This window comes from Oncorhynchus nerka, linkage group LG12 (genome assembly GCF_034236695.1).
Source record: "Oncorhynchus nerka isolate Pitt River linkage group LG12, Oner_Uvic_2.0, whole genome shotgun sequence".
In the NCBI taxonomy this organism is placed as follows: Eukaryota; Metazoa; Chordata; class Actinopteri; order Salmoniformes; family Salmonidae; genus Oncorhynchus; species Oncorhynchus nerka.
Window position 1 is genome coordinate 86,625,267 of NC_088407.1, and position 25,260 is coordinate 86,650,526.

The 25,260-nt window shown below is 49.8% G+C and overlaps 1 protein-coding gene across 1 annotated transcript in view; it reads left to right on the forward strand.

The window, feature by feature from the left end:
* Positions 1-25,260, forward strand: part of LOC115138853 (ninein-like) — a 100,040-nt gene that overhangs the window by 65,907 nt on the left and 8,873 nt on the right. Inside the window, 4 exon segments of the mRNA XM_065025907.1 lie at positions 1,253-1,411; positions 1,592-1,732; positions 1,998-2,090; positions 16,705-16,803. Coding sequence (XP_064881979.1) covers positions 1,253-1,411; positions 1,592-1,732; positions 1,998-2,090; positions 16,705-16,803 — 492 coding nt within the window.

Below are 25,260 nucleotides of genomic sequence, written 5' to 3' on the forward strand. Positions count from 1 at the left end.
TGGTTTCAGGTTTGGTTGGTTGATTGGCTGGTTTCAGGTTGGTTGGTTGATTGGCTGGTTTCAGGTTGGTTGGTTGATTGGCTGGTTTCAGGTTGGTTGGTTGATTGGCTGGTTTCAGGTTGGTTGGTTGATTGGCTGGTTTCAGGTTGGTTGGTTGATTGGCTGGTTTCAGGTTGGTTGATTGGCTGGTTTCAGGTTGGTTGATTGGCTGGTTTCAGGTTGGTTGATTGGCTGGTTTCAGGTTGGTTGATTCAGGTTGGTTGATTGGCTGGTTTCAGGTTGGTTGATTGGCTGGTTTCAGGTTGGTTGATTGGCTGGTTTCAGGTTGTTGATTGGCTGGTTTGGCTTGATTGGCTGGTTTCAGGTTGGTTGGTTGGCTGGTTTCTGGTTGGTTGGCTGGCTGGTTTCAGGTTGGTTGGCTGGCTGGCTGGTCTGGCTGGCTGGTTGGTTGGTTGGCTGGCTGGTTGGCTGGCTGGTTGGCTGGCTGGCTGGTTGGCTGGCTGCTTTTGGCTTCAGGTTGGCTTCTGGTTGGCTGGCTGGTTGGCTTCAGGTTGGCTGGCTAGCTTTTTGGTTGGTTGGCTTCAGGTTGGCTGGCTGGTTGGCTGGCTGGTTGGCTTCAGGTTGGCTGGCTAGCTTTTGGTTGGTTGGCTGGCTTCAGGTTGGCTGGCTGGTTGGCTGGCTAGTTGGCTTCAGGTTGGCTGGCTAGCTTTTGGTTGGTTGGCTGGCTTCAGGTTGGCTGGCTAGCTTTTGGTTGGTTGGCTGGCTTCAGGTTGGCTGGCTTCAGGTTGGTTGGTTGGTTGGCTGGCTTCAGGTTGGTTGGCTAGCTTTTGGTTGGTTGGCTGGCTGGCTGGCTTCAGGTTGGCTGGTTGGTTGGTTGGCTGGCTAGCTTTTGGTTGGTTGGCTGGCTGGCTTCAGGTTGGCTGGCTGGCTTCAGGTTGGCTGATTGGTTAGTTGATTGGCTGGCTGGCTTCAGGTTGGTTGATTGGTTAGTTGATTGGCTGGCTGGCTTCAGGTTGGTTGATTGGTTAGTTGATTGGCTGGCTTCAGGTTGGTCAGTTCTAATCATTCTATTTCTCTAATCACTATAATGAATGGTGGTTCGGTTGCTATAGAAATACTAAAACGGCCATCCAGTCAAATTGCTGCAGTCTGAGCAGCTTTGTCCCTTATAGTATATTTCTATGGGTCAGAAAATGCTCAAGTCTCTCAGCTGATTTGTTATTGTGACGTCTGATGGGTTTTCCTGAATCAGAACCAGGTTCTGGAGATGGCCCTGCACTCCAGCGGATACCAGAGCCAGCATAAGAAGCTGTACCAGGATGAGCTGGCCAGGCTGGTGGAACAGGAACAGCAGCAGCTGAGGCAGGAGAACGAGAGGCTGACCATGGAGCTCCACCACACCAGGGAAAAGGTGAGATTACAGAGGAAGGGATGGATGGATGTGACGGACTCATTTATTCCATTTGACAAAATATCAACATAATCAGATCTGACTTGATGTCTCAAGATCTTTTTAAGTTTGAGGCTTAGAGGAGAGCGGTACACCCTGCATATGAATAAGTCTTTCAAACCCTGTATCATCTCCTCACAGCTGGAGGCAGCCATCTTAACCGTGAAACAGCAGAGACAGCAGGGCCAGTCCAGCGTGGGGAAGACTGTGGAACAGGAGAAGACTGCTCTGAAGAGAGAGCTGGACGTGATGCATCAGGAGCTACTCTCTGCTCAGAACAAGGTAATCTAACAGGAGGAGCTACTCTGACACCTGCTCTGATTGGTTGGCTAGCTAGCGCTATCTGATTGTATTGGTTGAGTTACATTTTCCCTCTACATCAATAGTATCGACCTGTATAGAAAAGGGAAGCTTACCTCCACATATAATTCCCAAGAAACTTGTATTCCTGAAGCAGTCAGCTTTTGACATTGTCTGTTTGTAAAAGATGCGTCTTTCCTGGTTATCTGATGGTGTTGTGTGCCCGACGTGGTGGTGTGGTTTACAGGTGTGTGAGGTTCAGCGAGAGCTGGACAGTCTACGTCAGGAGAATGAGGGGCTGAAGACCCAACAGGCTCCACTACAGGCCTGGCTTCAGGAGGTCAGTTCTCTGCCCGCCTTCCCTAACTTCTCCCTCACTTGTACTCTGGACTTTAGTCTACCTGTCAAACACCTGTCCTTTAAAAAAAAAAAAAAAAGAAGTTTTTTAAATGTCACCTTTCTCCCTCTTCCTTACTCTTCTGTAATCTCCTATATTTAAAAAAAAAAGCCTCTCCAAAAAAAAGAAGTTTTTGTAACACCGATGATTTTCCAGAAACACTATAAAAGTTTGCAGAGCACTGGTGCCTCCTGTCCCAATCCACCTGTCCCCTCTTTAACACAGCCTCTATCCACCTGTCCCCTCTAACACAGCCTCTATCCACCTGTCCCCTCTAACACAGCCTCTATCCACCTGTCCCCTCTAACACAGCCTCTATCCACCTGTCCCCTCTAACACAGCCTCTATCCACCTGTCTCTGTCTATCCCTCCCACCCTACATTATGTCCCCTGTCTCTACTCTCTCCCCATCTCTCTTTTTCTCTCATGTCTCTTTCTCGACTCGCTCTCCTCTCTCCGTCTCTCTCCCCCGACTGTCACTCTCAAACTAAAAATAGTTCCACAAGCAGTTGTTACAACAACAAGAAAATAGCTTCAATAGTTGTGTCCAGATACTGGTGGATTCAACTAATATAAGAATGGATGTCCTGATCAGAGAGGTTCAGGACGTGAAGAACAGTAGTTCTCCCAGGGGTCAGTTTTTAGTTCTCCCAGGGGTCAGTTTTTAGTTCTCCCAGGGGTCAGTTTTTAGTTCTCACAGGGGTCAGTTTTTAGTTCTCCCAGGGGTCAGTTTTTAGTTCTCCCAGGGGGGTTCTCAGGGGTTTTTAGTTCTCCCAGGGGTCAGGGGTCAGCATGATGAGTTTAAACAGGAGAATGTAGATGACAGTAATAGGTCATTGAGAGAGAGAGGACATCAGGTTATTGAGAGAGGACATCAGGTTATTGAGAGAGAGAGAGGACATCAGGTTATTGAGAGAGAGAGAGGACATCAGGTTATTGAGAGAGAGAGGACATCAGGTTATTGAGAGAGAGAGGACATCAGGTTATTGACATCAGGTTATTGAGAGAGAGAGAGGACATCAGGTTATTTCAGGTCATTGAGAGAGAGAGGACATCAGGTTATTGAGAGAGAGAGGACATCAGGTTATTGAGATCGGGTCATTGAGAGAGAGAGGACATCAGGTCATTGAGAGAGAGAGGACATCAGGTCATTGAGAGAGAGAGAGAGAGGACATCAGGTCATTCATCAGGTTATTGAGAGAGAGAGAGGACATCAGGTTATTGAGAGAGAGAGAGGACATCGGGTCATTGAGAGAGAGAGAGGACATCAGGTCATTGAGAGAGAGAGGACATCAGGTCATTGAGAGAGAGAGAGGACATCAGGTCATTGAGAGAGGACATCAGGTCATTGAGAGAGAGAGGACATCAGGTCATTGAGAGAGAGAGGACATCAGGTCATTGAGAGAGAGAGGACATCAGGTCATTGAGAGAGAGAGGACATCAGGTCATTGAGAGAGAGAGGACATCAGGTCATTGAGAGAGAGAGGACATCAGGTCATTCAGGTCATTGAGAGAGAGAGGACATCAGGTCATTGAGAGAGAGAGGACATCAGGTCATTGAGAGAGAGAGGACATCAGGTCATTGAGAGAGAGAGAGGACATCAGGTCATTGAGAGAGAGAGGACATCAGGTCATTGAGAGAGAGAGGACATCAGGTCATTGAGAGAGAGAGGACATCAGGTCATTGAGAGAGAGAGGACATCAGGTCATTGAGAGAGAGAGGACATCAGGTCATTGAGAGAGAGGACATCAGGTCATTGAGAGAGAGAGAGGACATCAGGTCATTGAGAGAGAGAGGACATCAGGTCATTGAGAGAGAGAGGACATCAGGTCATTGAGAGAGAGAGGACATCAGGTCATTGAGAGAGGACATCAGGTCATTGAGAGAGGACATCAGGTCATTGAGAGAGAGAGGACATCAGGTCATTGAGAGAGAGAGGACATCATCATTGAGAGAGAGAGGACATCAGGTCATTGAGAGAGGAGGACATCAGGTCATTGAGAGAGAGAGAGAGGACATCAGGTCATTGAGAGAGAGAGAGGACATCAGGTCATTGAGAGAGGACATCAGGTCATTGAGAGAGAGAGGACATCAGGTCATTGAGAGAGAGAGGACATCAGGTCATTGAGAGAGAGAGGACACATCATTGAGAGAGAGAGGACAGGTCATTGAGAGAGAGAGGACATCGGGTCATTGAGAGAGAGAGACATCAGGTCATTGAGAGAGAGAGGACATCAGGTCATTGAGAGAGAGGAGGACATCGGGTCATTGAGAGAGAGAGGACATCAGGTCATTGAGAGAGAGAGAGGACATCGGGTCATTGAGAGAGAGAGAGGACATCAGGTCATTGAGAGAGAGAGGACATCAGGTCATTGAGAGAGAGAGGACATGAGGTCATTGAGAGAGAGAGGACATCAGGTCATTGAGAGAGAGAGAGGACATGAGAGAGAGAGAGGACAGGTCATTGAGAGAGAGAGAGGACATCAGGTCATTGAGAGAGAGAGGACATCAGGTCATTGAGAGAGAGAGAGGACATCAGGTTATTGAGAGAGAGAGGACATCAGGTCATTGAGAGAGAGAGGACATCAGGAGGACATTGAGAGAGAGAGGACATCAGGTTATTGAGAGAGAGAGGACATCAGGTTATTGAGAGAGAGAGGACATCAGGTCATTGAGAGAGAGAGGACATCAGGTCATTGAGAGAGAGAGGACATCAGGTCATTGAGAGAGAGAGAGGACATCGGGTCATCAGGTCATTGAGAGAGAGAGGACATCGGGTCATTGAGAGAGAGAGGACATCAGGTCATTCATCGGGTCATTGAGAGAGAGAGAGGACATCGGGTCATTGAGAGAGAGAGGACATCGGGTCATTGAGAGAGAGAGGACATCAGGTCATTGAGAGAGAGAGGACATCAGGTCATTGAGAGAGAGAGGACATCAGGTCATTGAGAGAGAGGACATCAGGTCATTGAGAGAGAGAGGACATCAGGTCATTGAGAGAGAGGACATCAGGTCATTGAGAGAGAGAGGACATCAGGTCATTGAGAGAGAGAGGACATCAGGTCATTGTCAGAGAGAGAGGACATCAGGTCATTGAGAGAGACATCGGGTCATCAGAGAGAGGACATCAGGTCATTGAGAGAGAGAGAGGACATCAGGTCATTGAGAGAGAGAGAGGACATCAGGTCATTGAGAGAGAGAGGACATCAGGTCATTGAGAGAGAGAGGACATCAGGTCATTGAGAGAGAGAGGACATCAGGTCATTGAGAGAGAGAGGACATCAGGTCATTGAGAGAGAGAGAGGACATCAGGTCATTGAGAGAGAGAGAGGACATCAGGTCATTGAGAGAGAGAGAGGACATCATCGGGGTCATCGGGTCATTGAGAGAGAGAGAGGACATCAGGTCATCGGGTTGAGAGAGAGAGGACATCAGGTCATTGAGAGAGAGAGAGGACATCAGGTCATTGAGAGAGAGAGAGGACATCAGGTCATTGAGAGAGAGAGGACATCAGGTCATTGAGAGAGAGAGGACATCAGGTCATTGAGAGAGAGAGGACATCGGGTCATTGAGAGAGAGAGGACATCAGGTCATTGAGAGAGAGAGGACATCAGGTCATTGAGAGAGAGAGGACATCAGGTCATTGAGAGAGAGAGGACATCAGGTCATTGAGAGAGAGAGGACATCAGGTCATTGAGAGAGAGAGAGGACATCAGGTCATTGAGAGAGAGAGGACATCAGGTCATTGAGAGAGAGAGGACACATCAGGTCATTGAGAGAGAGAGGACATCAGGTCATTGAGAGAGAGAGGACATCAGGTCATTGAGAGAGAGAGGACATCAGGTCATTGAGAGAGAGAGAGAGAGAGGACATCAGGTCATTGAGAGAGAGAGAGGACATCAGGTCATTGAGAGAGAGAGAGGACATCAGGTCATTGGTCATTGAGAGAGAGAGGACATCAGGTCATTGAGAGAGAGAGAGGACATCGGGTCATTGAGAGAGAGAGAGGGTCATTGAGAGAGAGAGAGAGGACATCAGGTCATTGAGAGAGAGTGAGAGGACATCGGGTCATTGAGAGAGAGAGGACATCAGGTCATTGAGAGAGAGAGAGGACATCATTGAGAGAGAGGGTCATTGAGAGAGAGAGAGGACATCAGGTCATTGAGAGAGAGAGGACATCGGGTCATTGAGAGAGAGAGGACATCGGGTCATTGAGAGAGAGAGGACATCGGGTCATTGAGAGAGGACATCGGGTCATTGAGAGAGAGAGGACATCGGGTCATTGAGAGTCATTGAGAGAGAGAGAGGACATCGGGTCATTGAGAGAGAGAGGACATCGGGTCATTGAGAGAGAGAGGACATCATTGAGAGAGAGAGGGTCATTGAGAGAGAGAGGACATCGGGTCATTGAGAGAGAGAGGACATCGGGTCATTGAGAGAGAGAGAGGACATCGGGTCATTGAGAGAGAGAGGACATCGGGTCATTGAGAGAGTGAGAGGACATCAGGTCATTGAGAGAGTGAGGACATCAGGTCATTGAGAGAGAGAGGACATCAGGTCATTGAGAGAGAGAGAGGACATCAGGTCATTGAGAGAGGACAGGTCATTCAGAGTCATTGAGAGAGAGAGGACATCGGGTCATTGGGAGAGAGATCATCGGGTCATTGAGAGAGAGAGGACATCGGGTCATTGAGAGAGAGGACATCAGGTCATTGAGAGAGAGAGAGGACATCAGGTCATTGAGAGAGAGAGGACATCATCAGGTCATTGAGAGAGAGAGAGGACATCGGGTCATTGAGAGAGAGAGGACATCGGGTCATTGAGAGAGAGAGAGGACATCATTGAGAGAGAGAGAGAGGGGTCATTGAGAGAGAGAGAGGACATCAGGTCATTGAGAGAGAGAGAGGACATCGGGTCATTGAGAGAGAGAGGACATCATTGAGAGAGAGAGAGGGTCATTGAGAGAGAGAGGACATCGGGTCATTGGAGAGAGAGAGAGGACATCAGGTCATTGAGAGAGAGGACATCAGGGTCATTGAGAGAGAGAGGACATCGGGTCATTGAGAGAGAGAGAGAGGACATCGGGTCATTGAGAGAGAGAGGACATCGGGTCATTGAGAGAGAGAGAGGACATCGGGTCATTGAGAGAGAGAGAGGACATCGGGATTGAGAGAGAGAGAGGACATCGGGTCATTGAGAGAGAGAGAGGACATCAGGTCATTGAGAGAGAGAGAGGACATCAGGTCATTGAGAGAGAGAGGACATCAGGTCATTGAGAGAGAGAGGACATCGGGTCATTGAGAGAGAGAGGACATCGGGTCATTGAGAGAGAGAGAGGACATCGGGTCATTGAGAGAGAGAGAGGACATCGGGTCATTGAGAGAGAGAGAGAGGACATCGGGGTCATTGAGAGGTCATTGAGAGAGAGAGGACATCAGGTCATTGAGAGAGAGAGGACATCAGGTCATTGAGAGAGAGAGGACATCAGGTCATTGATTGAGAGAGAGAGGACAGTCGGGTCATTGAGAGAGAGAGAGGACATCAGGTCATTGAGAGAGAGAGGACATCAGGTCATTGAGAGAGAGAGGAGGACATCGGGTCATTGAGAGAGAGAGGACATCGGGTCATTGAGAGAGAGAGGACATCGGGTCATTGAGAGAGAGAGAGGACATCGGGTCATTGAGAGAGAGAGAGGACATCGGGTCATTGAGAGAGAGAGAGGACATCGGGTCATTGAGAGAGAGAGAGGACATCGGGTCATTGAGAGAGAGAGGACAGTCATTGAGAGAGAGAGAGGACATCGGGTCATTGAGAGAGAGAGAGAGGACATCGGGTCATTGAGAGAGAGAGAGAGAGGACATCGGGTCATTGAGAGAGAGAGATCGGGAGAGAGATCGGGACATCGGGTCATTGAGAGAGAGAGAGGACATCGGGTCATTTCGGGAGAGAGAGAGAGAGAGGACATCGAGGTCATTGACAGAGAGAGAGAGAGGACATCGGGTCATTGAGAGAGAGAGAGGACATCGGGTCATTGAGACAGTCAGAGAGAGAGAGAGGACATCGGGTCATTGAGAGAGAGACATCGGGTCATTGAGAGAGAGAGAGAGGACATCAAGTCATTGAGAGAGAGAGAGAGGACATCGGGTCATTGAGAGAGAGAGAGGACATCAGGTCATTGAGAGAGAGAGAGGACATCAGGTCATTTGAGAGAGAGAGGACATCAGGTCATTGAGAGAGAGAGAGGACATCAGGTCGAGGACATCATTGAGAGAGAGGACATCAGGTCATTGAGAGAGAGAGGACATCAGGTCATTGAGAGAGAGAGGACATCAGGTCATTGAGAGAGAGAGGACATCGGGTCATTGAGAGAGAGAGGACATCGGGTCATTGAGAGAGAGAGGACACAGGACATCGGGTCATTGAGAGAGAGAGAGAGGACATCGGGTCATTGAGAGAGAGAGGACATCGGGTCATTGAGAGAGAGAGGACATCGGGTCATTGAGAGAGAGAGAGGACATCAGGTCATTGAGAGAGAGAGGACATCAGGTCATTGAGAGAGAGAGGACATCGGGTCATTGAGAGAGAGAGAGGACATCAAGTCAGAGAGAGAGAGGACATCGGGTCATTGAGAGAGAGAGAGGACATCGGGTCATTGAGAGAGAGAGGACATCGGGTCATTGAGAGAGGACATCGGGTCATTGAGAGAGGACATCGGGTCATTGAGAGAGAGAGGACATCGGGTCATTGAGAGAGAGAGGACATCGTCATTGGTCATTGAGAGAGAGAGAGGACATCGGGTCATTGAGAGAGAGAGGACATCGGGTCATTGAGAGAGAGAGGACATCGGGTCATTGAGAGAGAGAGAGGACATCGGGTCATTGAGAGAGAGAGAGGACATCGGGTCATTGAGAGAGAGGACATCGGGTCATTGAGAGAGAGAGAGGACATCGGGTCATTGAGACAGTCATTGAGAGAGAGAGGACATCGGGTCATTGAGAGAGAGAGGACATCGGGTCATTGAGAGAGAGAGGACATCGGGTCATTGAGAGAGAGAGAGGACATCGGGTCATTGAGAGTGAGAGGACATCATTGAGAGAGAGAGGACATCGGGTCATTGAGAGAGAGAGAGGACATCGGGTCATTGAGAGAGAGAGACAGGACATCGGGTCATTGAGACAGGACATCAGGTCATTGAGAGAGAGAGAGAGGACATCAGGTCATTGAGAGAGAGGACATCAAGTCATTGAGAGAGTCATTGAGAGAGAGGACATCAGGTCATTGAGAGAGAGGACATCAGGTCATTGAGAGAGAGAGAGGCCATCGGGTCATTGAGAGAGAGAGAGAGAGGACATCGGGTCATTGAGAGAGAGACATCAAGTCATTGAGAGAGAGAGGACATCGGGTCATTGAGAGAGAGAGAGAGGACATCGGGTCATTGAGAGAGAGAGAGGACATCGGGGTCATTGTCATTGAGAGAGAGAGGACATCGGGTCATTGAGAGAGAGAGAGGACATCAGGTCATTGAGAGAGAGAGGACATCAGGTCATTGAGAGAGAGAGAGGACATCGGGTCATTGATCGGGTCATTGAGAGAGAGAGAGGACATCAGGTCATTGGACAGAGAGAGAGGACATCGGGTCATTGAGAGTGAGAGGACATCGGGTCATTGAGAGAGAGAGGACATCGGGTCATTGAGAGAGAGAGAGGACATCGGGTCATTGAGAGAGAGAGGACATCGGGTCATTGAGAGAGAGAGGACATCGGGTCATTGAGAGAGAGAGGACATCGGGTCATTGAGAGAGAGAGAGGACATCGGGTCGGGTCATTGAGAGAGAGAGAGGACATCGTCATTGGTCATTGAGAGAGAGAGAGGACATCGGGTCATTGAGAGAGAGAGGACATCGGGTCATTGATTGAGAGAGAGAGGACATCGGGTCATTGAGAGAGAGAGAGGACATCGGGTCATTGAGAGAGAGAGGACATCGGGTCATTGAGAGAGAGAGAGGACATCGGGTCATTTGAGAGAGAGAGGGACATCATTGAGAGAGAGAGAGAGAGGTCATTGAGAGAGAGAGAGGGACATCGGGTCATTGAGAGAGAGAGGACATCGGGTCATTGAGAGAGAGAGGACATCGGGTCATTTCGGGTCATTGAGAGAGAGAGGACATCGGGTCATTGAGAGAGAGAGGACATCGGGTCATTGAGAGAGAGAGGACATCGGGTCATGAGAGAGAGAGGACGGGTCATGAGAGAGAGGACATGAGAGAGAGAGAGGACATCGGGTCATTCAGGTCATTGAGAGAGAGAGGCATCAGGTCATTGAGAGAGAGAGGGCATCAGGTCATTGAGAGAGAGAGGACATCAGGTCATGAGAGAGAGAGGACATCGGGTCATTGAGAGAGAGGACATCGTCCTTGGAGAGAGGTCATTGAGAGAGAGAGGGCATCAGGTCATTGAGAGAGAGAGAGGACATCAGGTCATCGGGTCATTGAGAGAGAGAGGGACATCAGGTCATTGAGAGAGAGAGGACATCAGGTCATTGAGAGAGAGAGGGACATCAGGTCATTGAGAGAGAGAGAGAGGATCAGTCATTGAGAGAGAGAGAGAGAGAGAGGACATCGGGTCAGAGAGAGAGGACATCGGGTCATTGAGAGAGAGAGAGGACATCGGGTCATTGAGAGAGAGAGAGGACATCGGGTCATTGAGAGAGAGAGAGAGGACATCGGGTCATTGAGAGAGAGAGGACATCGGGTCATTGAGAGAGAGAGAGGACATCGGGTCAGAGGACATCGGGATTGAGAGAGAGAGGACATCGGGTCATTGAGAGAGAGAGAGAGAGGACATCGGGTCATTGACATCGGAGAGAGAGGACATCGGGTCATTGAGAGAGAGAGAGTCAGAGGACATCGGGTCATTGAGAGAGAGAGAGAGGACATCGGGTCATTGAGAGAGAGAGAGAGGACATCGGGTCATTGAGAGAGAGAGAGGACATCGGGTCATTGAGAGAGAGAGAGGACATCGGGTCATTGAGAGAGAGAGAGGACATCGGGTCATTGAGAGAGAGAGAGAGGACATCGGGTCATTGAGAGAGAGAGGACATCGGGTCATTGAGAGAGAGAGAGGACATCGGGTCATTGAGAGAGAGAGAGGACATCGGGTCATTGAGAGTCATTGAGAGAGAGAGAGAGAGGACATCGGGTCAGAGAGAGAGGACATCGGGTCATTGAGAGAGAGAGAGGACATCGGGTCATTGAGAGAGAGAGAGGACATCGGGTCATTGAGAGAGAGAGAGAGGACATCGGGTCATTGAGAGAGAGAGACATCGGGTCAGAGAGAGAGGACATCGGGTCATTGAGAGAGAGAGAGGACATCGGGTCATTGAGAGAGAGAGAGAGGACATCGGGTCATTCATTGAGAGAGAGAGAGGACATCGGGTCATTGAGAGAGAGAGACAGAGAGAGAGGACATCGGGTCATTGAGAGAGAGAGAGGACATCGGGTCATTGAGAGAGAGAGGACATCGGGTCATTGAGAGAGAGAGAGACACGGGTCATTGAGAGAGAGAGAGGACATCGGGTCATTGAGAGAGAGGACATCAGGTCATTGAGAGTGAGAGGACATCGGGTCATTGAGAGAGAGAGAGACATCGGGTCATTGAGAGAGAGAGAGAGGACATCGGGTCATTGAGAGGAGAGAGAGAGAGGACATGGGTCATTGAGAGAGAGAGAGAGGACATCGGGTCATTGAGAGAGAGAGAGAGAGAGAGAGAGAGGACATCGGGTCATTGAGAGAGAGAGAGAGGACACATTGAGAGAGAGAGAGGGTCGGGTCATTGAGAGAGAGAGAGAGAGAGGACATCGGGTCATTGTCATTGAGAGAGAGAGAGAGGTCATTGAGAGAGAGAGAGGACATCGGGTCATTGAGAGAGAGAGGACATCGGGTCATTGAGAGAGAGACATCGGGTCAGAGAGAGAGAGGACATCGGGTCATTGAGAGAGAGAGAGAGGACATCGGGTCATTGAGAGAGACAGTCAGAGAGAGAGAGGACATCGGGTCATTGAGAGAGGACATCGGGTCATTGAGAGAGAGAGAGGACATCGGGTCATTGAGAGAGAGAGAGGACATCGGGTCATTGAGAGAGAGAGAGGACATCGGGTCAGAGAGAGAGAGAGGACATCGGGTCATTGAGAGAGAGAGAGAGAGGACATCGGGTCATTGAGAGAGAGAGAGAGAGAGGACATCGGGTCATTGAGAGAGAGAGAGAGAGGACATCGGGTCATTGAGAGAGAGAGGACATCGGGTCATTGAGAGAGAGAGAGAGGACATCGGGTCATTGAGAGAGAGAGAGGACATCGGGTCATTGAGAGAGAGAGAGAGAGAGAGAGGACATCGGGTCATTGAGAGAGAGAGGACATCGGGTCATTGTCATTGAGAGAGAGAGAGGACATCATTGAGAGAGAGAGAGACATCGGGTCATTGAGAGAGAGAGAGGACATCGGGTCATTGAGAGAGAGAGAGGACATCGGGTCATTGAGAGAGAGAGAGGACATCGGGTCATTGAGAGAGAGAGAGGACATCGGGTCATTGAGAGAGAGAGAGGACATCGGGTCATTGAGAGAGAGAGGACATCGGGAGAGAGACAGTCATTGAGAGAGAGAGAGGACATCGGGTCATTGAGAGAGAGAGAGGACATCGGGTCATTGAGAGAGAGAGAGAGGACATCGGGTCATTGAGAGAGAGAGAGAGGACATCGGGTCATTGAGAGAGAGAGAGAGAGAGAGAGGACATCAAGTCATTGAGAGAGAGAGAGAGGACATCAAGTCATTGAGAGAGAGAGAGAGGACATCAAGTCATTGAGAGAGAGAGGACATCGGGTCATTGAGAGAGAGAGAGGACATCGGGTCATTGAGAGAGAGAGAGAGAGAGAGAGGACATCGGGTCATTGAGAGAGAGAGAGAGAGGACATCGGGTCATTGAGAGAGAGAGAGGACATCGGGTCATTGAGAGAGAGAGGACATCGGGTCGGGTCATTGAGAGAGAGGACATCGGGTCATTGAGAGAGAGAGAGGACATCGGGTCATTGAGAGAGAGAGGACATCGGGTCATTGAGAGAGAGAGAGGACATCGGGTCATTGAGAGAGAGAGGACATCGGGTCATTGAGAGAGAGAGGACATCGGGTCATTGAGAGAGAGAGGACATCGGGTCATTGAGAGAGAGAGAGGACATCGGGTCATTGAGAGAGAGAGGACATCGGGTCATTGAGAGAGAGAGAGGACATCGGGTCATTGAGAGAGAGAGAGAGGACATCGGGTCATTGAGAGAGAGAGAGGACATCGGGTCATTGAGAGAGAGAGAGGACATCGGGTCATTGAGAGAGAGAGAGAGACATCATCGGGTCATTGAGAGAGAGAGAGGACATCGGGTCATTCGGGTCATTGAGAGAGAGAGATCGGGAGAGAGAGAGGACATCGGGTCATTGAGAGAGAGAGAGAGAGAGAGAGGACATCGGGTCATTGAGAGAGAGAGAGAGGACATCAAGTCATTGAGAGAGAGAGAGAGGACATCAAGTCATTGAGAGAGAGAGAGGACATCGGGTCATTGAGAGAGAGAGAGAGGACATCGGGTCATTGAGAGAGAGAGAGGACATCGGGTCATTGAGAGAGAGAGAGGACATCGGGTCATTGAGAGAGAGAGAGAGGACATCGGGTCATTGAGAGAGAGAGAGAGGACATCGGGTCATTGAGAGAGAGAGAGGACATCGGGTCATTGAGAGAGAGAGAGGACATCGGGTCATTGAGAGAGAGAGAGGACATCGGGTCATTGAGAGAGAGAGGACATCGGGTCATTGAGAGAGAGAGAGGACATCGGGTCATTGAGAGAGAGAGGACATCGGGTCATTGAGAGAGAGAGGACATCGGGTCATTGAGAGAGAGAGGACATCGGGTCATTGAGAGAGAGAGGACATCGGGTCATTGAGAGAGAGAGGACATCGGGTCATTGAGAGAGAGAGAGGACATCGGGTCATTGAGAGAGAGAGAGGACATCGGGTCATTGAGAGAGAGAGAGGACATCGGGTCATTGAGAGAGGACATCGGGTCATTGAGAGAGGACATCGGGACCTTGAGAGAGGACATCAGGTCCTTGAGAGAGGACATCAGGTCCTTGAGAGAGGACATCAGGTCTTGAGAGAGGACATCAGGTCCTTGAGAGAGGACATCAGGTCCTTGAGAGAGGACATCAGGTCCTTGAGAGAGGACATCAGGTCCTTGAGAGAGGACATCAGGTCCTTGAGAGAGGACATCAGGTCCTTGAGAGAGGACATCAGGACCTTGAGAGAGGACATCAGGACCTTGAGAGAGGACATCAGGACCTTGAGAGAGGACATCAGGTCCTTGAGAGAGGACATTGGTTCTGTATGTGAATCAATGATAACAATGATGGAGAAATCAGATTATCTCCAGGGACAACCAAGGCAGAACGACATGGTTGTGGACAGAATTGCAGAATCTCCACATGAGACCTGGACAGAGTCTGAGAACAAAGTGAGGGAAATGATCTCGGAGACACTGAAGGTGGACCACAGGAAGATTGAGGTGGCCTGACCGGACTGGAAAACCCACCACAGGCCCAGGTGGCAGGCCCAGGTGGCAGGCCCAGGTGACAGGCCCAGGTGACAGGCCCAGGCCGATAGTGGTCAAGTTCCTGAGGTTCAAGGACAAGGTAGCTGTTCTGGAAAGAGACGACAACTTGAGAGGAACGTACATCTTCCTCAACGAGGACTATCCTGAAGCTGTGCGCCAGAAGAGGAAAGAACTGATCCCAGACATGAAAGCTGCCAGAGCGCGTGGAGACATTGCTAACACCCTCTATGACACTTATTGTCCACCAGACCTCCCAGAAGCCTGGAAGGAACGAGAGAACCAAGCCTATGGCTTCAATCCCGCACACACACACACACACACACACACACACACACACACACACCAACTGTTTAATGTATGTTTTTTCTATTGCCTTGTTTGCTCTTTTCCATATTGTTTCTGATAAGCTACCCAGGAAAAGTCTAAAAAAAATAGCCCAAATTAATATATGTAGCCTTAGAAATAAGGTTCAGGAATTCAATAATAAATATAGTCGGAAAATATTCAGACCCCTTCCCCTTTTCCACATTTTATGTTACAGCCTTATTCCAAAAATGTACACACAATACCCCATAATGACAAAGTAAAAACAGGTTTTTAGAAAATGTTGCATATTTATAAAACAAATACCTTATTTACATAAGTATTCTGACCCTTTGCTATGAGACTGGAAATTGAGCCCCGGTGCATCCTGTTTCCATTGGTCATCCTTGATGTTTCTACAACTTGATTGGAGTCAACCTGTGGTAAATTAATTTGATTGGACATGATTTGGAAAGGATGAGGTCTATATAAGGTCCCACAGTTTGACCGTACATGTCAGAGCAAAAACAATGCCATGAGGAAGATGGAATTGTCCGTAGAGCTCTGAGGAAGGGCACCAGAAACATTATGCATCATTGAAGGTTCCCAAAGGACACAGTGGCCTCCATCATTCTTAAATGGAAGAAGTTTGGAACCACCAAGACTCTTCCTAGAGCTGGCCGCCTGGCCAACTGAGCAATCGGGGGAGAAGGACTTTGGTCAGAGAGGTGACCAACAACCCGATGGTCACTCTGACAGAGCTCTAGAGTTCCTCTGTGGAGATGGGAGAACCTTCTAGAAGGACAACCATCTCTGCAGCACTCCACAAATCAGGCCTTTATGGTAGAGTGGCCAGACCGAAGACACTCCTCAATAAAAGGTATCCGATGATATGCTTGGAGTTTGTCAAAAGCACCCTAAAGGACTCCCAGACCATGAGAAAGGTACAAGAACGGTGACTGTTTGAGGTTGTGGACAGGTGTCGTTTATACTGATAACAAGTTCAAACAGGTGCCATTAATACAGGTAACGACGGGGAGGTGTGTGGGGGGGGGGGGGGTACTGTAGATTACATGTATCTTGGCCAGGTCGCAGTTGTAAATGAGAACTTGTTCTCAACTAGCCTACCTGATTAAATAAAGGTGAAATAAAAAACGAGTGGAGGACAGAGGAGCCTCTTAAAGAAGAAGTTTACAGGTCTGTGAGAGCCAGAAATCTTGCTTGTTTGTAGGTGACCAAATACTTATTTTCCACCATAATTTGGAAATAAATTCATTACAAATCCTACAATGTGATTTTCTGGATTTTTTTTCTCATTTTGTCTGTCGTAGTTGAAGTGTACCTATGATGAACATTACAGGCCTCTCTCATCTTTTTAAGTGGGAGAACTTGCACAACTGGTGGCTGACTAAATACTTTTTTAACCACTGTATGTAAATTGTCAAGTCTTGTCTGTCTTTTTCGTTGTGTCGGACCCAAATAAGACTAGTTGCCGCTAATGAGATCCTATCAAATCCTCCATCTCTTTTCCTTGACTGTATCTGTCCTGTCGCTCCTCTCTCTCCTGACTCCTCATTCTCTTCTTCTCCTAACAATCATCCTTGTCTCTCTAGGCCCAGCTGGGTGGTCTGCTGCCCCCCTCCCCTCGCAGGATGCCTGGTGAGTGGAGAGGACAACACTGCGAGAACGACCACAACCCAGAGAACATACAGGTAGGAGAGATCAGGGCTTCCCATCACTAATCACCTCCTGTAGCAGGCTAATCACCTCCTGTAGCAGGCTAATCCCCTCCTGTAGCAGGCTAATCCCCTCCTGTAGCAGGCTAATCACCTCCTGTAGCAGGCTAATCACCTCCTGTAGCCGGCTAATCCCCTCCTGTAGCAGGCTAATCCCCTCCTGTAGCAGGCTAATCCCCTCCTGTAGCAGGCTAATCCCCTCCTGTAGCAGGCTAATCCCCTCCTGTAGCAGGCTAATCCCCTCCTGTAGCAGGCTAATCACCTCCTGTAGCAGGCTAATCCCCTTCTGTAGCAGGCTAATCCCCTCCTGTAGCAGGCTAATCCCCTTCTGTAGCAGGCTAATCCCCTTCTGTAGCAGGCTAATCCCCTTCTGTAGCAGGCTAATCCCCTTCTGTAGCAGGCTAATCCCCTCCTGTAGCAGGCTAATCCCCTTCTGTAGCAGGCGAATCACCTCCTGTAGCAGGCTAATCACCTCCTGTAGCAGGCTAATCACCTCCTGTAGCAGGCTAATCACCTTCTGTAGCAGGCTAATCCCCTCCTGTAGCAGGCTAATCACCTCCTGTAGCAGGCTAATCACCTCCTGTAGCAGGCTAATCACCTCCTGTAGCAGGCTAATCACCTCCTGTAGCAGGCTAATCACCTCCTGTAGCAGGCTAATCACCTCCTGTAGCAGGCTAATCACCTCCTGTAGCAGGCTAATCACCTCCTGTAGCAGGCTAATCACCTCGTGTAGCAGGCTAATCACCTCGTGTAGCAGGCTAATCACCTCGTGTAGCAGGCTAATCACCTCGTGTAGCAGGCTAATCACCTCGTGTAGCAGGCTAATCACCTCGTGTAGCAGGCTAATCACACCTCCTGTAGCAGGCTAATCACACCTCCTGTAGCAGGCTAATCACACCTCTAACTGGAAATCTATCCTCAGATCTTCTTCTAGTTCTTTGAATCAATCAATGCAGCTGACATATCTGGTGATCTACAATCTAGCACTTAGTATACAGTATCTTCACCCTCACGGTGTTCAACGGCTATTCACTGCTACTGTCACACTTTATACACTGTCCAGTCTACAGCTCTTCATCATATCCTGTTGATTATGGGAATACCTGACTCTTCATCAGATCCTGTTGATTATGGGAATACCTGACTCTTCTGATCTGCCTTGATTACACTCTGATGGGACCTGAACCACAGACACCTTGATTACATTATTATAGGACCTGAACCACAAACACATTTACATTACATTTAAGTCATTTAGCAGACGCTCTTATCCAGAGCGACTTACAAATTGGTGCATTCACCTTATGACATCCAGTGGAACAGCCACTTTACAATAGTGCATCTAAATCTTTTAAGGGGGGTGAGAAGGATTACTTTATCCTATCCTAGGTATTCCTTAAAGAGGTGGGGTTTCAGGTGTCTCCGGAAGGTGGTGATTGACTCCGCTGTCCTGGCGTCGTGAGGGAGTTTGTTCCACCATTGGGGGGCCAGAGCAGCGAACAGTTTTGACTGGGCTGAGCGGGAACTGTACTTCCTCAGTGGTAGGGAGGCGAGCAGGCCAGAGGTGGATGAACGCAGTGCCCTTGTTTGGGTGTAGGGCCTGATCAGAGCCTGGAGGTACTGAGGTGCCGTTCCCCTCACAGCTCCGTAGGCAAGCACCATGGTCTTGTAGCGGATGCGAGCTTCAACAGGAAGCCAGTGGAGAGAGCGGAGGAGCGGGGTGACGTGAGAGAACTTGGGAAGGTTGAACACCAGATGGGCTGCAGCATTCTGGATGAGTTGTAGGGGTTTAATGGTGCCTGGATTAGGACCTGCGCCGCTTCCTGTGTGAGGCAGGGTCGTACTCTGCGGATGTTGTAGAGCATGAACCTACAGGAACGGGCCACCGCCTTGATGTTATTTGAGAACGACAGGGTGTTGTCCAGGATCACGCCAAGGTTCTTAGCGCTCTGGGAGGAGGACACAATGGAGTTGTCAACCGTGATGGCGAGATCATGGAACGGGCAGTCCTTCCCCGGGAGGAAGAGCAGCTCCGTCTTGCCGAGGTTCAGCTTGAGGTGGTGATCCGTCATCCACACTGATATGTCTGCCAGACATGCAGAGATGCGATTCGCCACCTGGTCATCAGAAGGGGGAAAGGAGAAGATTAATTGTGTGTCGTCTGCATAGCAATGATAGGAGAGACCATGTGAGGTTATGACAGAGCCAAGTGACTTGGTGTATAGCGAGAATAGGAGAGGGCCTAGAACAGAGCCCTGGGGGACACCAGTGGTGAGAGCACGTGGTGAGGAGACAGATTCTCGCCACGCCACCTGGTAGGAGCGACCTGTCAGGTAGGACGCAATCCAAGCGTGGGCCGCGCCGGAGATGCCCAACTCGGAGAGGGTGGAGAGGAGGATCTGATGGTTCACAGTATCGAAGGCAGCCGATAGGTCTAGAAGGATGAGAGCAGAGGAGAGAGAGTTAGCTTTAGCAGTGCGGAGCGCCTCCGTGATACAGAGAAGAGCAGTCTCAGTTGAATGACTAGTCTTGAAACCTGACTGATTTGGATCAAGAAGGTCATTCTGAGAGAGATAGCGGGAGAGCTGGCCAAGGACGGCACGTTCAAGAGTTTTGGAGAGAAAAGAAAGAAGGGATACTGGTCTGTAGTTGTTGACATCGGAGGGATCGAGTGTAGGTTTTTTCAGAACGGGTGCAACTCTCGCTCTCTTGAAGACGGAAGGGACGTAGCCAGCGGTCAGGGATGAGTTGATGAGCGAGGTGAGGTAAGGGAGAAGGTCTCCGGAAATGGTCTGGAGAAGAGAGGAGGGGATAGGGTCAAGCGGGCAGGTTGTTGGGCGGCCGGCCGTCACAAGACGCAAGATTTCATCTGGAGAGAGAGGGGAGAAAGAGGTCAGAGCACAGGGTAGGGCAGTGTGAGCAGAACCAGCGGTGTCGTTTGACTTAGCAAACGAGGATCGGATGTCGTCGACCTTCTTTTCAAAATGGTTGACGAAGTCATCTGCAGAGAGGGAGGGGGGGATTCAGGAGGGAGGAGAAGGTGGCAAAGAGCTTCCTAGGGTTAGAGGCAGATGCTTGGAATTTAGAGTGGTAGAAAGTGGCTTTAGCAGCAGAGACAGAAGAGGAAAATGTAGAGAGGAGGGAGTGAAAGGATGCCAGGTCCGCAGGGAGGCGAAGTTTTCCTCCATTTCCGCTCGGCTGCCCGGAGCCCTGTTCTGTGAGCTCGCAATGAGTCGTCGAGCCACGGAGCGGGAGGGGAGGACCGAGCCGGCCTGGAGGATAGGGGACATAGAGAGTCAAAGGATGCAGAAAGGGGGAGGAGAGGAGGGTTGAGGAGGCAGAATCAGGAGATAGGTTGGAGAAGGTTTGAGCAGAGGGAAGAGATGATAGGATGGAAGAGGAGAGAGTAGCGGGGAGAGAGAGCGAAGGTTGGGACGGCGCGATACCATCCGAGTAGGGGCAGTGTGGGAAGTGTTGGATGAGAGCGAGAGGGAAAAGGATACAAGGTAGTGGTCGGAGTCTTGGAGGGAGTTGCAATGAGGTTAGTGGAAGAACAGCATCTAGTAAAGATGAGGTCGAGCGTATTGCCTGCCTTGTGAGTAGGGGGAAGGTGAGAGGGTGAGGTCAAAAGAGGAGAGGAGTGGAAAGAAGGAGGCAGAGAGGAATGAGTCAAAGGTAGACGTGGGGAGGTTAAAGTCGCCCAGAACTGTGAGAGGTGAGCCGTCCTCAGGAAAGGAGCTTATCAAGGCATCAAGCTCATTGATGAACTCTCCGAGGGAACCTGGAGGGCGATAAATGATAAGGATGTTAAGCTTGAAAGGGCTGGTAACTGTGACAGCATGGAATTCAAAGGAGGCGATAGACAGATGGGTAAGGGGAGAAAGAGAGAATGACCACTTGGGAGAGATGAGGATCCCGGTGCCACCACCCCGCTGACCAGAAGCTCTCGGGTGTGCGAGAACACGTGGGCAGACGAAGAGAGAGCAGTAGGAGCAGCAGTGTTGTCTGTGGTGATCCATGTTTCCGTCAGTGCCAAGAAGTCGAGGGACTGGAGGGAGGCATAGGCTGAGATGAACTCTGCCTTGTTGGCCGCAGATCGGCAGTTCCAGAGGCTACCGGAGACCTGGAACTCCACGTGGGTCGTGCGCGCTGGGACCACCAGATTAGGTGGCCGCGGCCACGCGGTGTGGAGCGTTTGTATGGTCTGTGCAGAGAGGAGAGAACAGGGATAGACAGACACATAGTTGACAGGCTACAGAAGAGGCTACGCTAATGCAAAGGAGATTGGAATGACAAGTGGACTACACGTCTCGAATGTTCAGAAAGTTAAGCTTACGTAGCAAGAATCTTATTGACTAAAATGATTCAAATGATACAGTACTGCTGAAGTAGGCTAGCTGGCAGTGGCTGCGTTGTTGACTTTGTAGGCTAGCTGGCAGTGGCTGCGTTGTTGACACTACACTAATCAAGTCGTTCCGTTGAGTGTAATAGTTTCTACAGTGCTGCTATTCGGGGGCTAGCTGGCTAGCTAGCAGTGTTGATTACGTTACGTTGCGTTAAAAGAACGACAATAGCTGGCTAGCTAACCTAGAAAATCACTCTAGACTACACAATTATCTTTGATACAAAGACGGCTATGTAGCTAGCTATGTAGCTAGCTACGATCAAACAAATCAAACCGTTGTACTGTAATGAAATGAAAATGAAAATGTGATACTACCTGTGGAGCGAAGCGGAATGCGACCGGGTTGTTGAGTGCGGAAGTTCTATTCGGTAGACGTTGGCTAGCTGTTGGCTAGCTAGCAGTGTCTCCTACGTTAAGGACGACAAATAGCTGGCTAGCTAACCTCGGTAAATTAAGATAATCACTCTAAGACTACACACTCTAAACTACACAATTATCTTGGATACGAAGACAGCAAAGACAACTATGTAGCTAGCTAACACTACACTAATCAAGTCGTTCAGTTGAGTGTAATAGTTTCTACAGTGCTGCTATTCGGTAGACGGTGGACGTTTGCTAGCTGGCTAGCTAGCTAGCTGCTGGGCAGATAGCAGTGTAGACTACGTTAGGACGACGAAATACGATAATTACGCTATTATCTTTGATACAATGACGGCTATGTAGCTAGCTAAGAAGAAATTGCTAAGATTAGACAAATCAAACCGTTGTACTATAATGAAATGTAATGAAATGTAATGAAAAGTTATACTACCTGCGGACCGAAGTGCGGATGCGACCGCTCGCTCCAACCCGGAACAAACTGGCCACCTTGATTACATTATTATAGGACCTGAACCACAGACACCTTACAAAATGTCCCTCCATTTTCACTTTGGGGAATATAAATGTTTGAAAATAGAACTGAGAATTGAAATGCCTCTTTTTGGGGGGGGGTTCTGTAGCTGTGACATTTTGTCCTGGTTTCATCACCACACCCACTGCCTTGCCATCTTCATGTTTTCTCACGTGTGTGTGTGTTTTGTAGTGTGTGTGTGTGTTTTGTGGTGTGTTTTGTAGTGGGGCTGACCCCATTTAGTCGACTGGTCGATAGGCTGTTGGTCAACCGAGATTCTTTCGTCGAGCATGGTGCACCAAACACCTGTGGAATAATCCATTACGAAGGCCACTGGAATAGTCCATTACGAAGGCCACTGGAATAGTCCATTACGAAGGCCACTGGAATAATCCATTACGAAGGCCCCTGGAATAATCCATTACGAAGGCCCCTGGAATAATCCATTACGAAGGCCACTGGAATAGTCCATTACGAAGGCCACTGGGATAATCCATTACGAAGGCCACTGGGATAATCCATTACGAAGGCCACTGGGATAATCCATTACGAAGGCCACTGGGATAATCCATTACGAAGGCCACTGGGATAATCCATTACGAAGGCCACTGGGATAGTCCATTACGAAGGCCACTGGAATAGTCCATTACGAAGGCCACTGGAATAGTCCATTACGAAGGCCACTGGAATAGTCCATTACGAAGGCCACTGGAATAGTCCATTACGAAGGCCACTGGAATAGTCCATTACGAAGGCCACTGGAATAGTCCATTACGAAGGCCACTGGAATAGTCCATTACGAAGGCCACTGGAATAGTCCATTACGAAGGCCACTGGAATAGTCCATTACGAAGGCCACTGGAATAGTCCATTACGAAGGCCACTGGAATAGTCCATTACGAAGGCCACTGGAATAGTCCATTACGAAGGCCCCTGGAATAGTCCATTACGAAGGCCCCTGGAATAGTCCATTACGAAGGCCCCTGGGATAGTCCATTACGAAGGCCACTGGGATAGTCCATTACGAAGGCCACTGGGATAGTCCATTACGAAGGCCACTGGGATAGTCCATTACGAAGGCCACTGGGATAATCCATTACGAAGGCCACTGGGATAGTCCATTACGAAGGCCACTGGGATAATCCATTACGAAGGCCACTGGGATAGTCCATTACGAAGGCCACTGGGATAGTCCATTACGAAGGCCACTGGGATAGTCCATTACGAAGGCCACTGGGATAGTCCATTACGAAGGCCACTGGAATAGTCCATTACGAAGGCCACTGGAATAGTCCATTACGAAGGCCCCTGGGATGGTACAGTCCATCACTCTTAGACATTGTATATGGTTATATTATGTCAAAAAAAATAATGGTGCAACACTAATAAATAATATTATTTTTATAACACATGTGCTCTCTCCCTCTCGCTGTCCGTGTTTCTGGAACATAATATTCAGTGCGCCGTAAAATTGGCGACTTTCCCTTTGTTGCATGTTGGGAATGAGACCAGGAGGAGGCAGCATGTTGGGATTGAGACCAGGAGGAGGAGGCAGCATGTTGGGATTGAGACCAGGAGGAGGAGGCAGCATGTTGGGATTGAGACCAGGAGGAGGAGGCAGCATGTTGGGATTGAGACCAGGAGGAGGAGGCAGCATGTTGGGATTGAGACCAGGAGGAGGAGGCAGCATGTTGGGATTGAGACCAGGAGGAGGAGGCAGCATGTTGGGATTGAGACCAGGAGGAAGAGGGAGCATGTTGGGATTGAGACCAGGAGGAGGAGGCAGAATGTTGGGATTGAGACCAGGAGGAGGCAGCATGTTGGGATTGAGAACAGGAGGAGGCAGCATGTTGGGATTGAGACCAGGAGGCAGCATGTTGGGATTGAGAACAGGAGGAGGAGGGAGCATGTTGGGATTGAGACCAGGAGGAGGAGGAGGCAGCATGTTGGGATTGAGACCAGGAGGAGGCAGCATGTTGGGATTGAGACCAGGAGGAGGAGGCAGCATGTTGGGATTGAGACCAGGAGGAGGAGGCAGCATGTTGGGATTGAGACCAGGAGGAGGAGGCAGCATGTTGGGATTGAGACCAGGAGGAGGAGGCAGCATGTTGGGATTGAGACCAGGAGGAGGAGGCAGCATGTTGGGATTGAGACCAGGAGTAAGAGGGAGCATGTTGGGATTGAGACCAGGAGGAGGAGGCAGAATGTTGGGATTGAGACCAGGAGGAGGCAGCATGTTGGGATTGAGAACAGGAGGAGGCAGCATGTTGGGATTGAGAACAGGAGGAGGCAGCATGTTGGGATTGAGACCAGGAGGAGGAGGCAGCATGTTGGGATTGAGACCAGGAGGAGGAGGCAGCATGTTGGGATTGAGACCAGGAGGAGGCGGCAGCATGTTGGGATTGAGACCAGGAGGAGGCGGCAGCATGTTGGGATTGAGACCAGGAGGAGGCGGCAGCATGTTGGGATTGAGACCAGGAGGAGGAGGCAGCATGTTGGGATTGAGACCAGGAGGAGGAGGCAGCATGTTGGGATTGAGACCAGGAGGAGGCGGCAGCATGTTGGGATTGAGACCAGGAGGAGGAGGCAGCATGTTGGGATTGAGACCAGGAGGAGGAGGCAGCATGTTGGGATTGAGACCAGGAGGAGGAGGCAGCATGTTGGGATTGAGACCAGGAGGAGGCAGCATGTTGGGATTGAGACCAGGAGGAGGAGGAGGCAGCATGTTGGGATTGAGAACAGGAGGAGGCAGCAGCATGTTGGGATTGAGAACAGGAGGAGGCAGCAGCATGTTGGGATTGAGAACAGGAGGAGGCAGCATGTTGGGATTGAGAACAGGAGGAGGAGGAGGCAGCATGTTGGGATTGAGACCAGGAGGAGGAGGAGGCAGCATGTTGGGATTGAGACCAGGAGGAGGAGGAGGCAGCATGTTGGGATTGAGACCAGGAGGAGGCAGCAGCATGTTGGGATTGAGACCAGGAGGAGGAGGCAGCAGCGGAAACGAGGAAACAGCCCTTAGCCAAATTGTCAAAAAAAAATTTGAGGAGAGAGAATCCCAATTTTAATTTGTTCTAGAATCAATCCGTCTAACATCCTGCCCAGACCGCTCGCGTGTCCGCCGTCCTACGCATGTTGA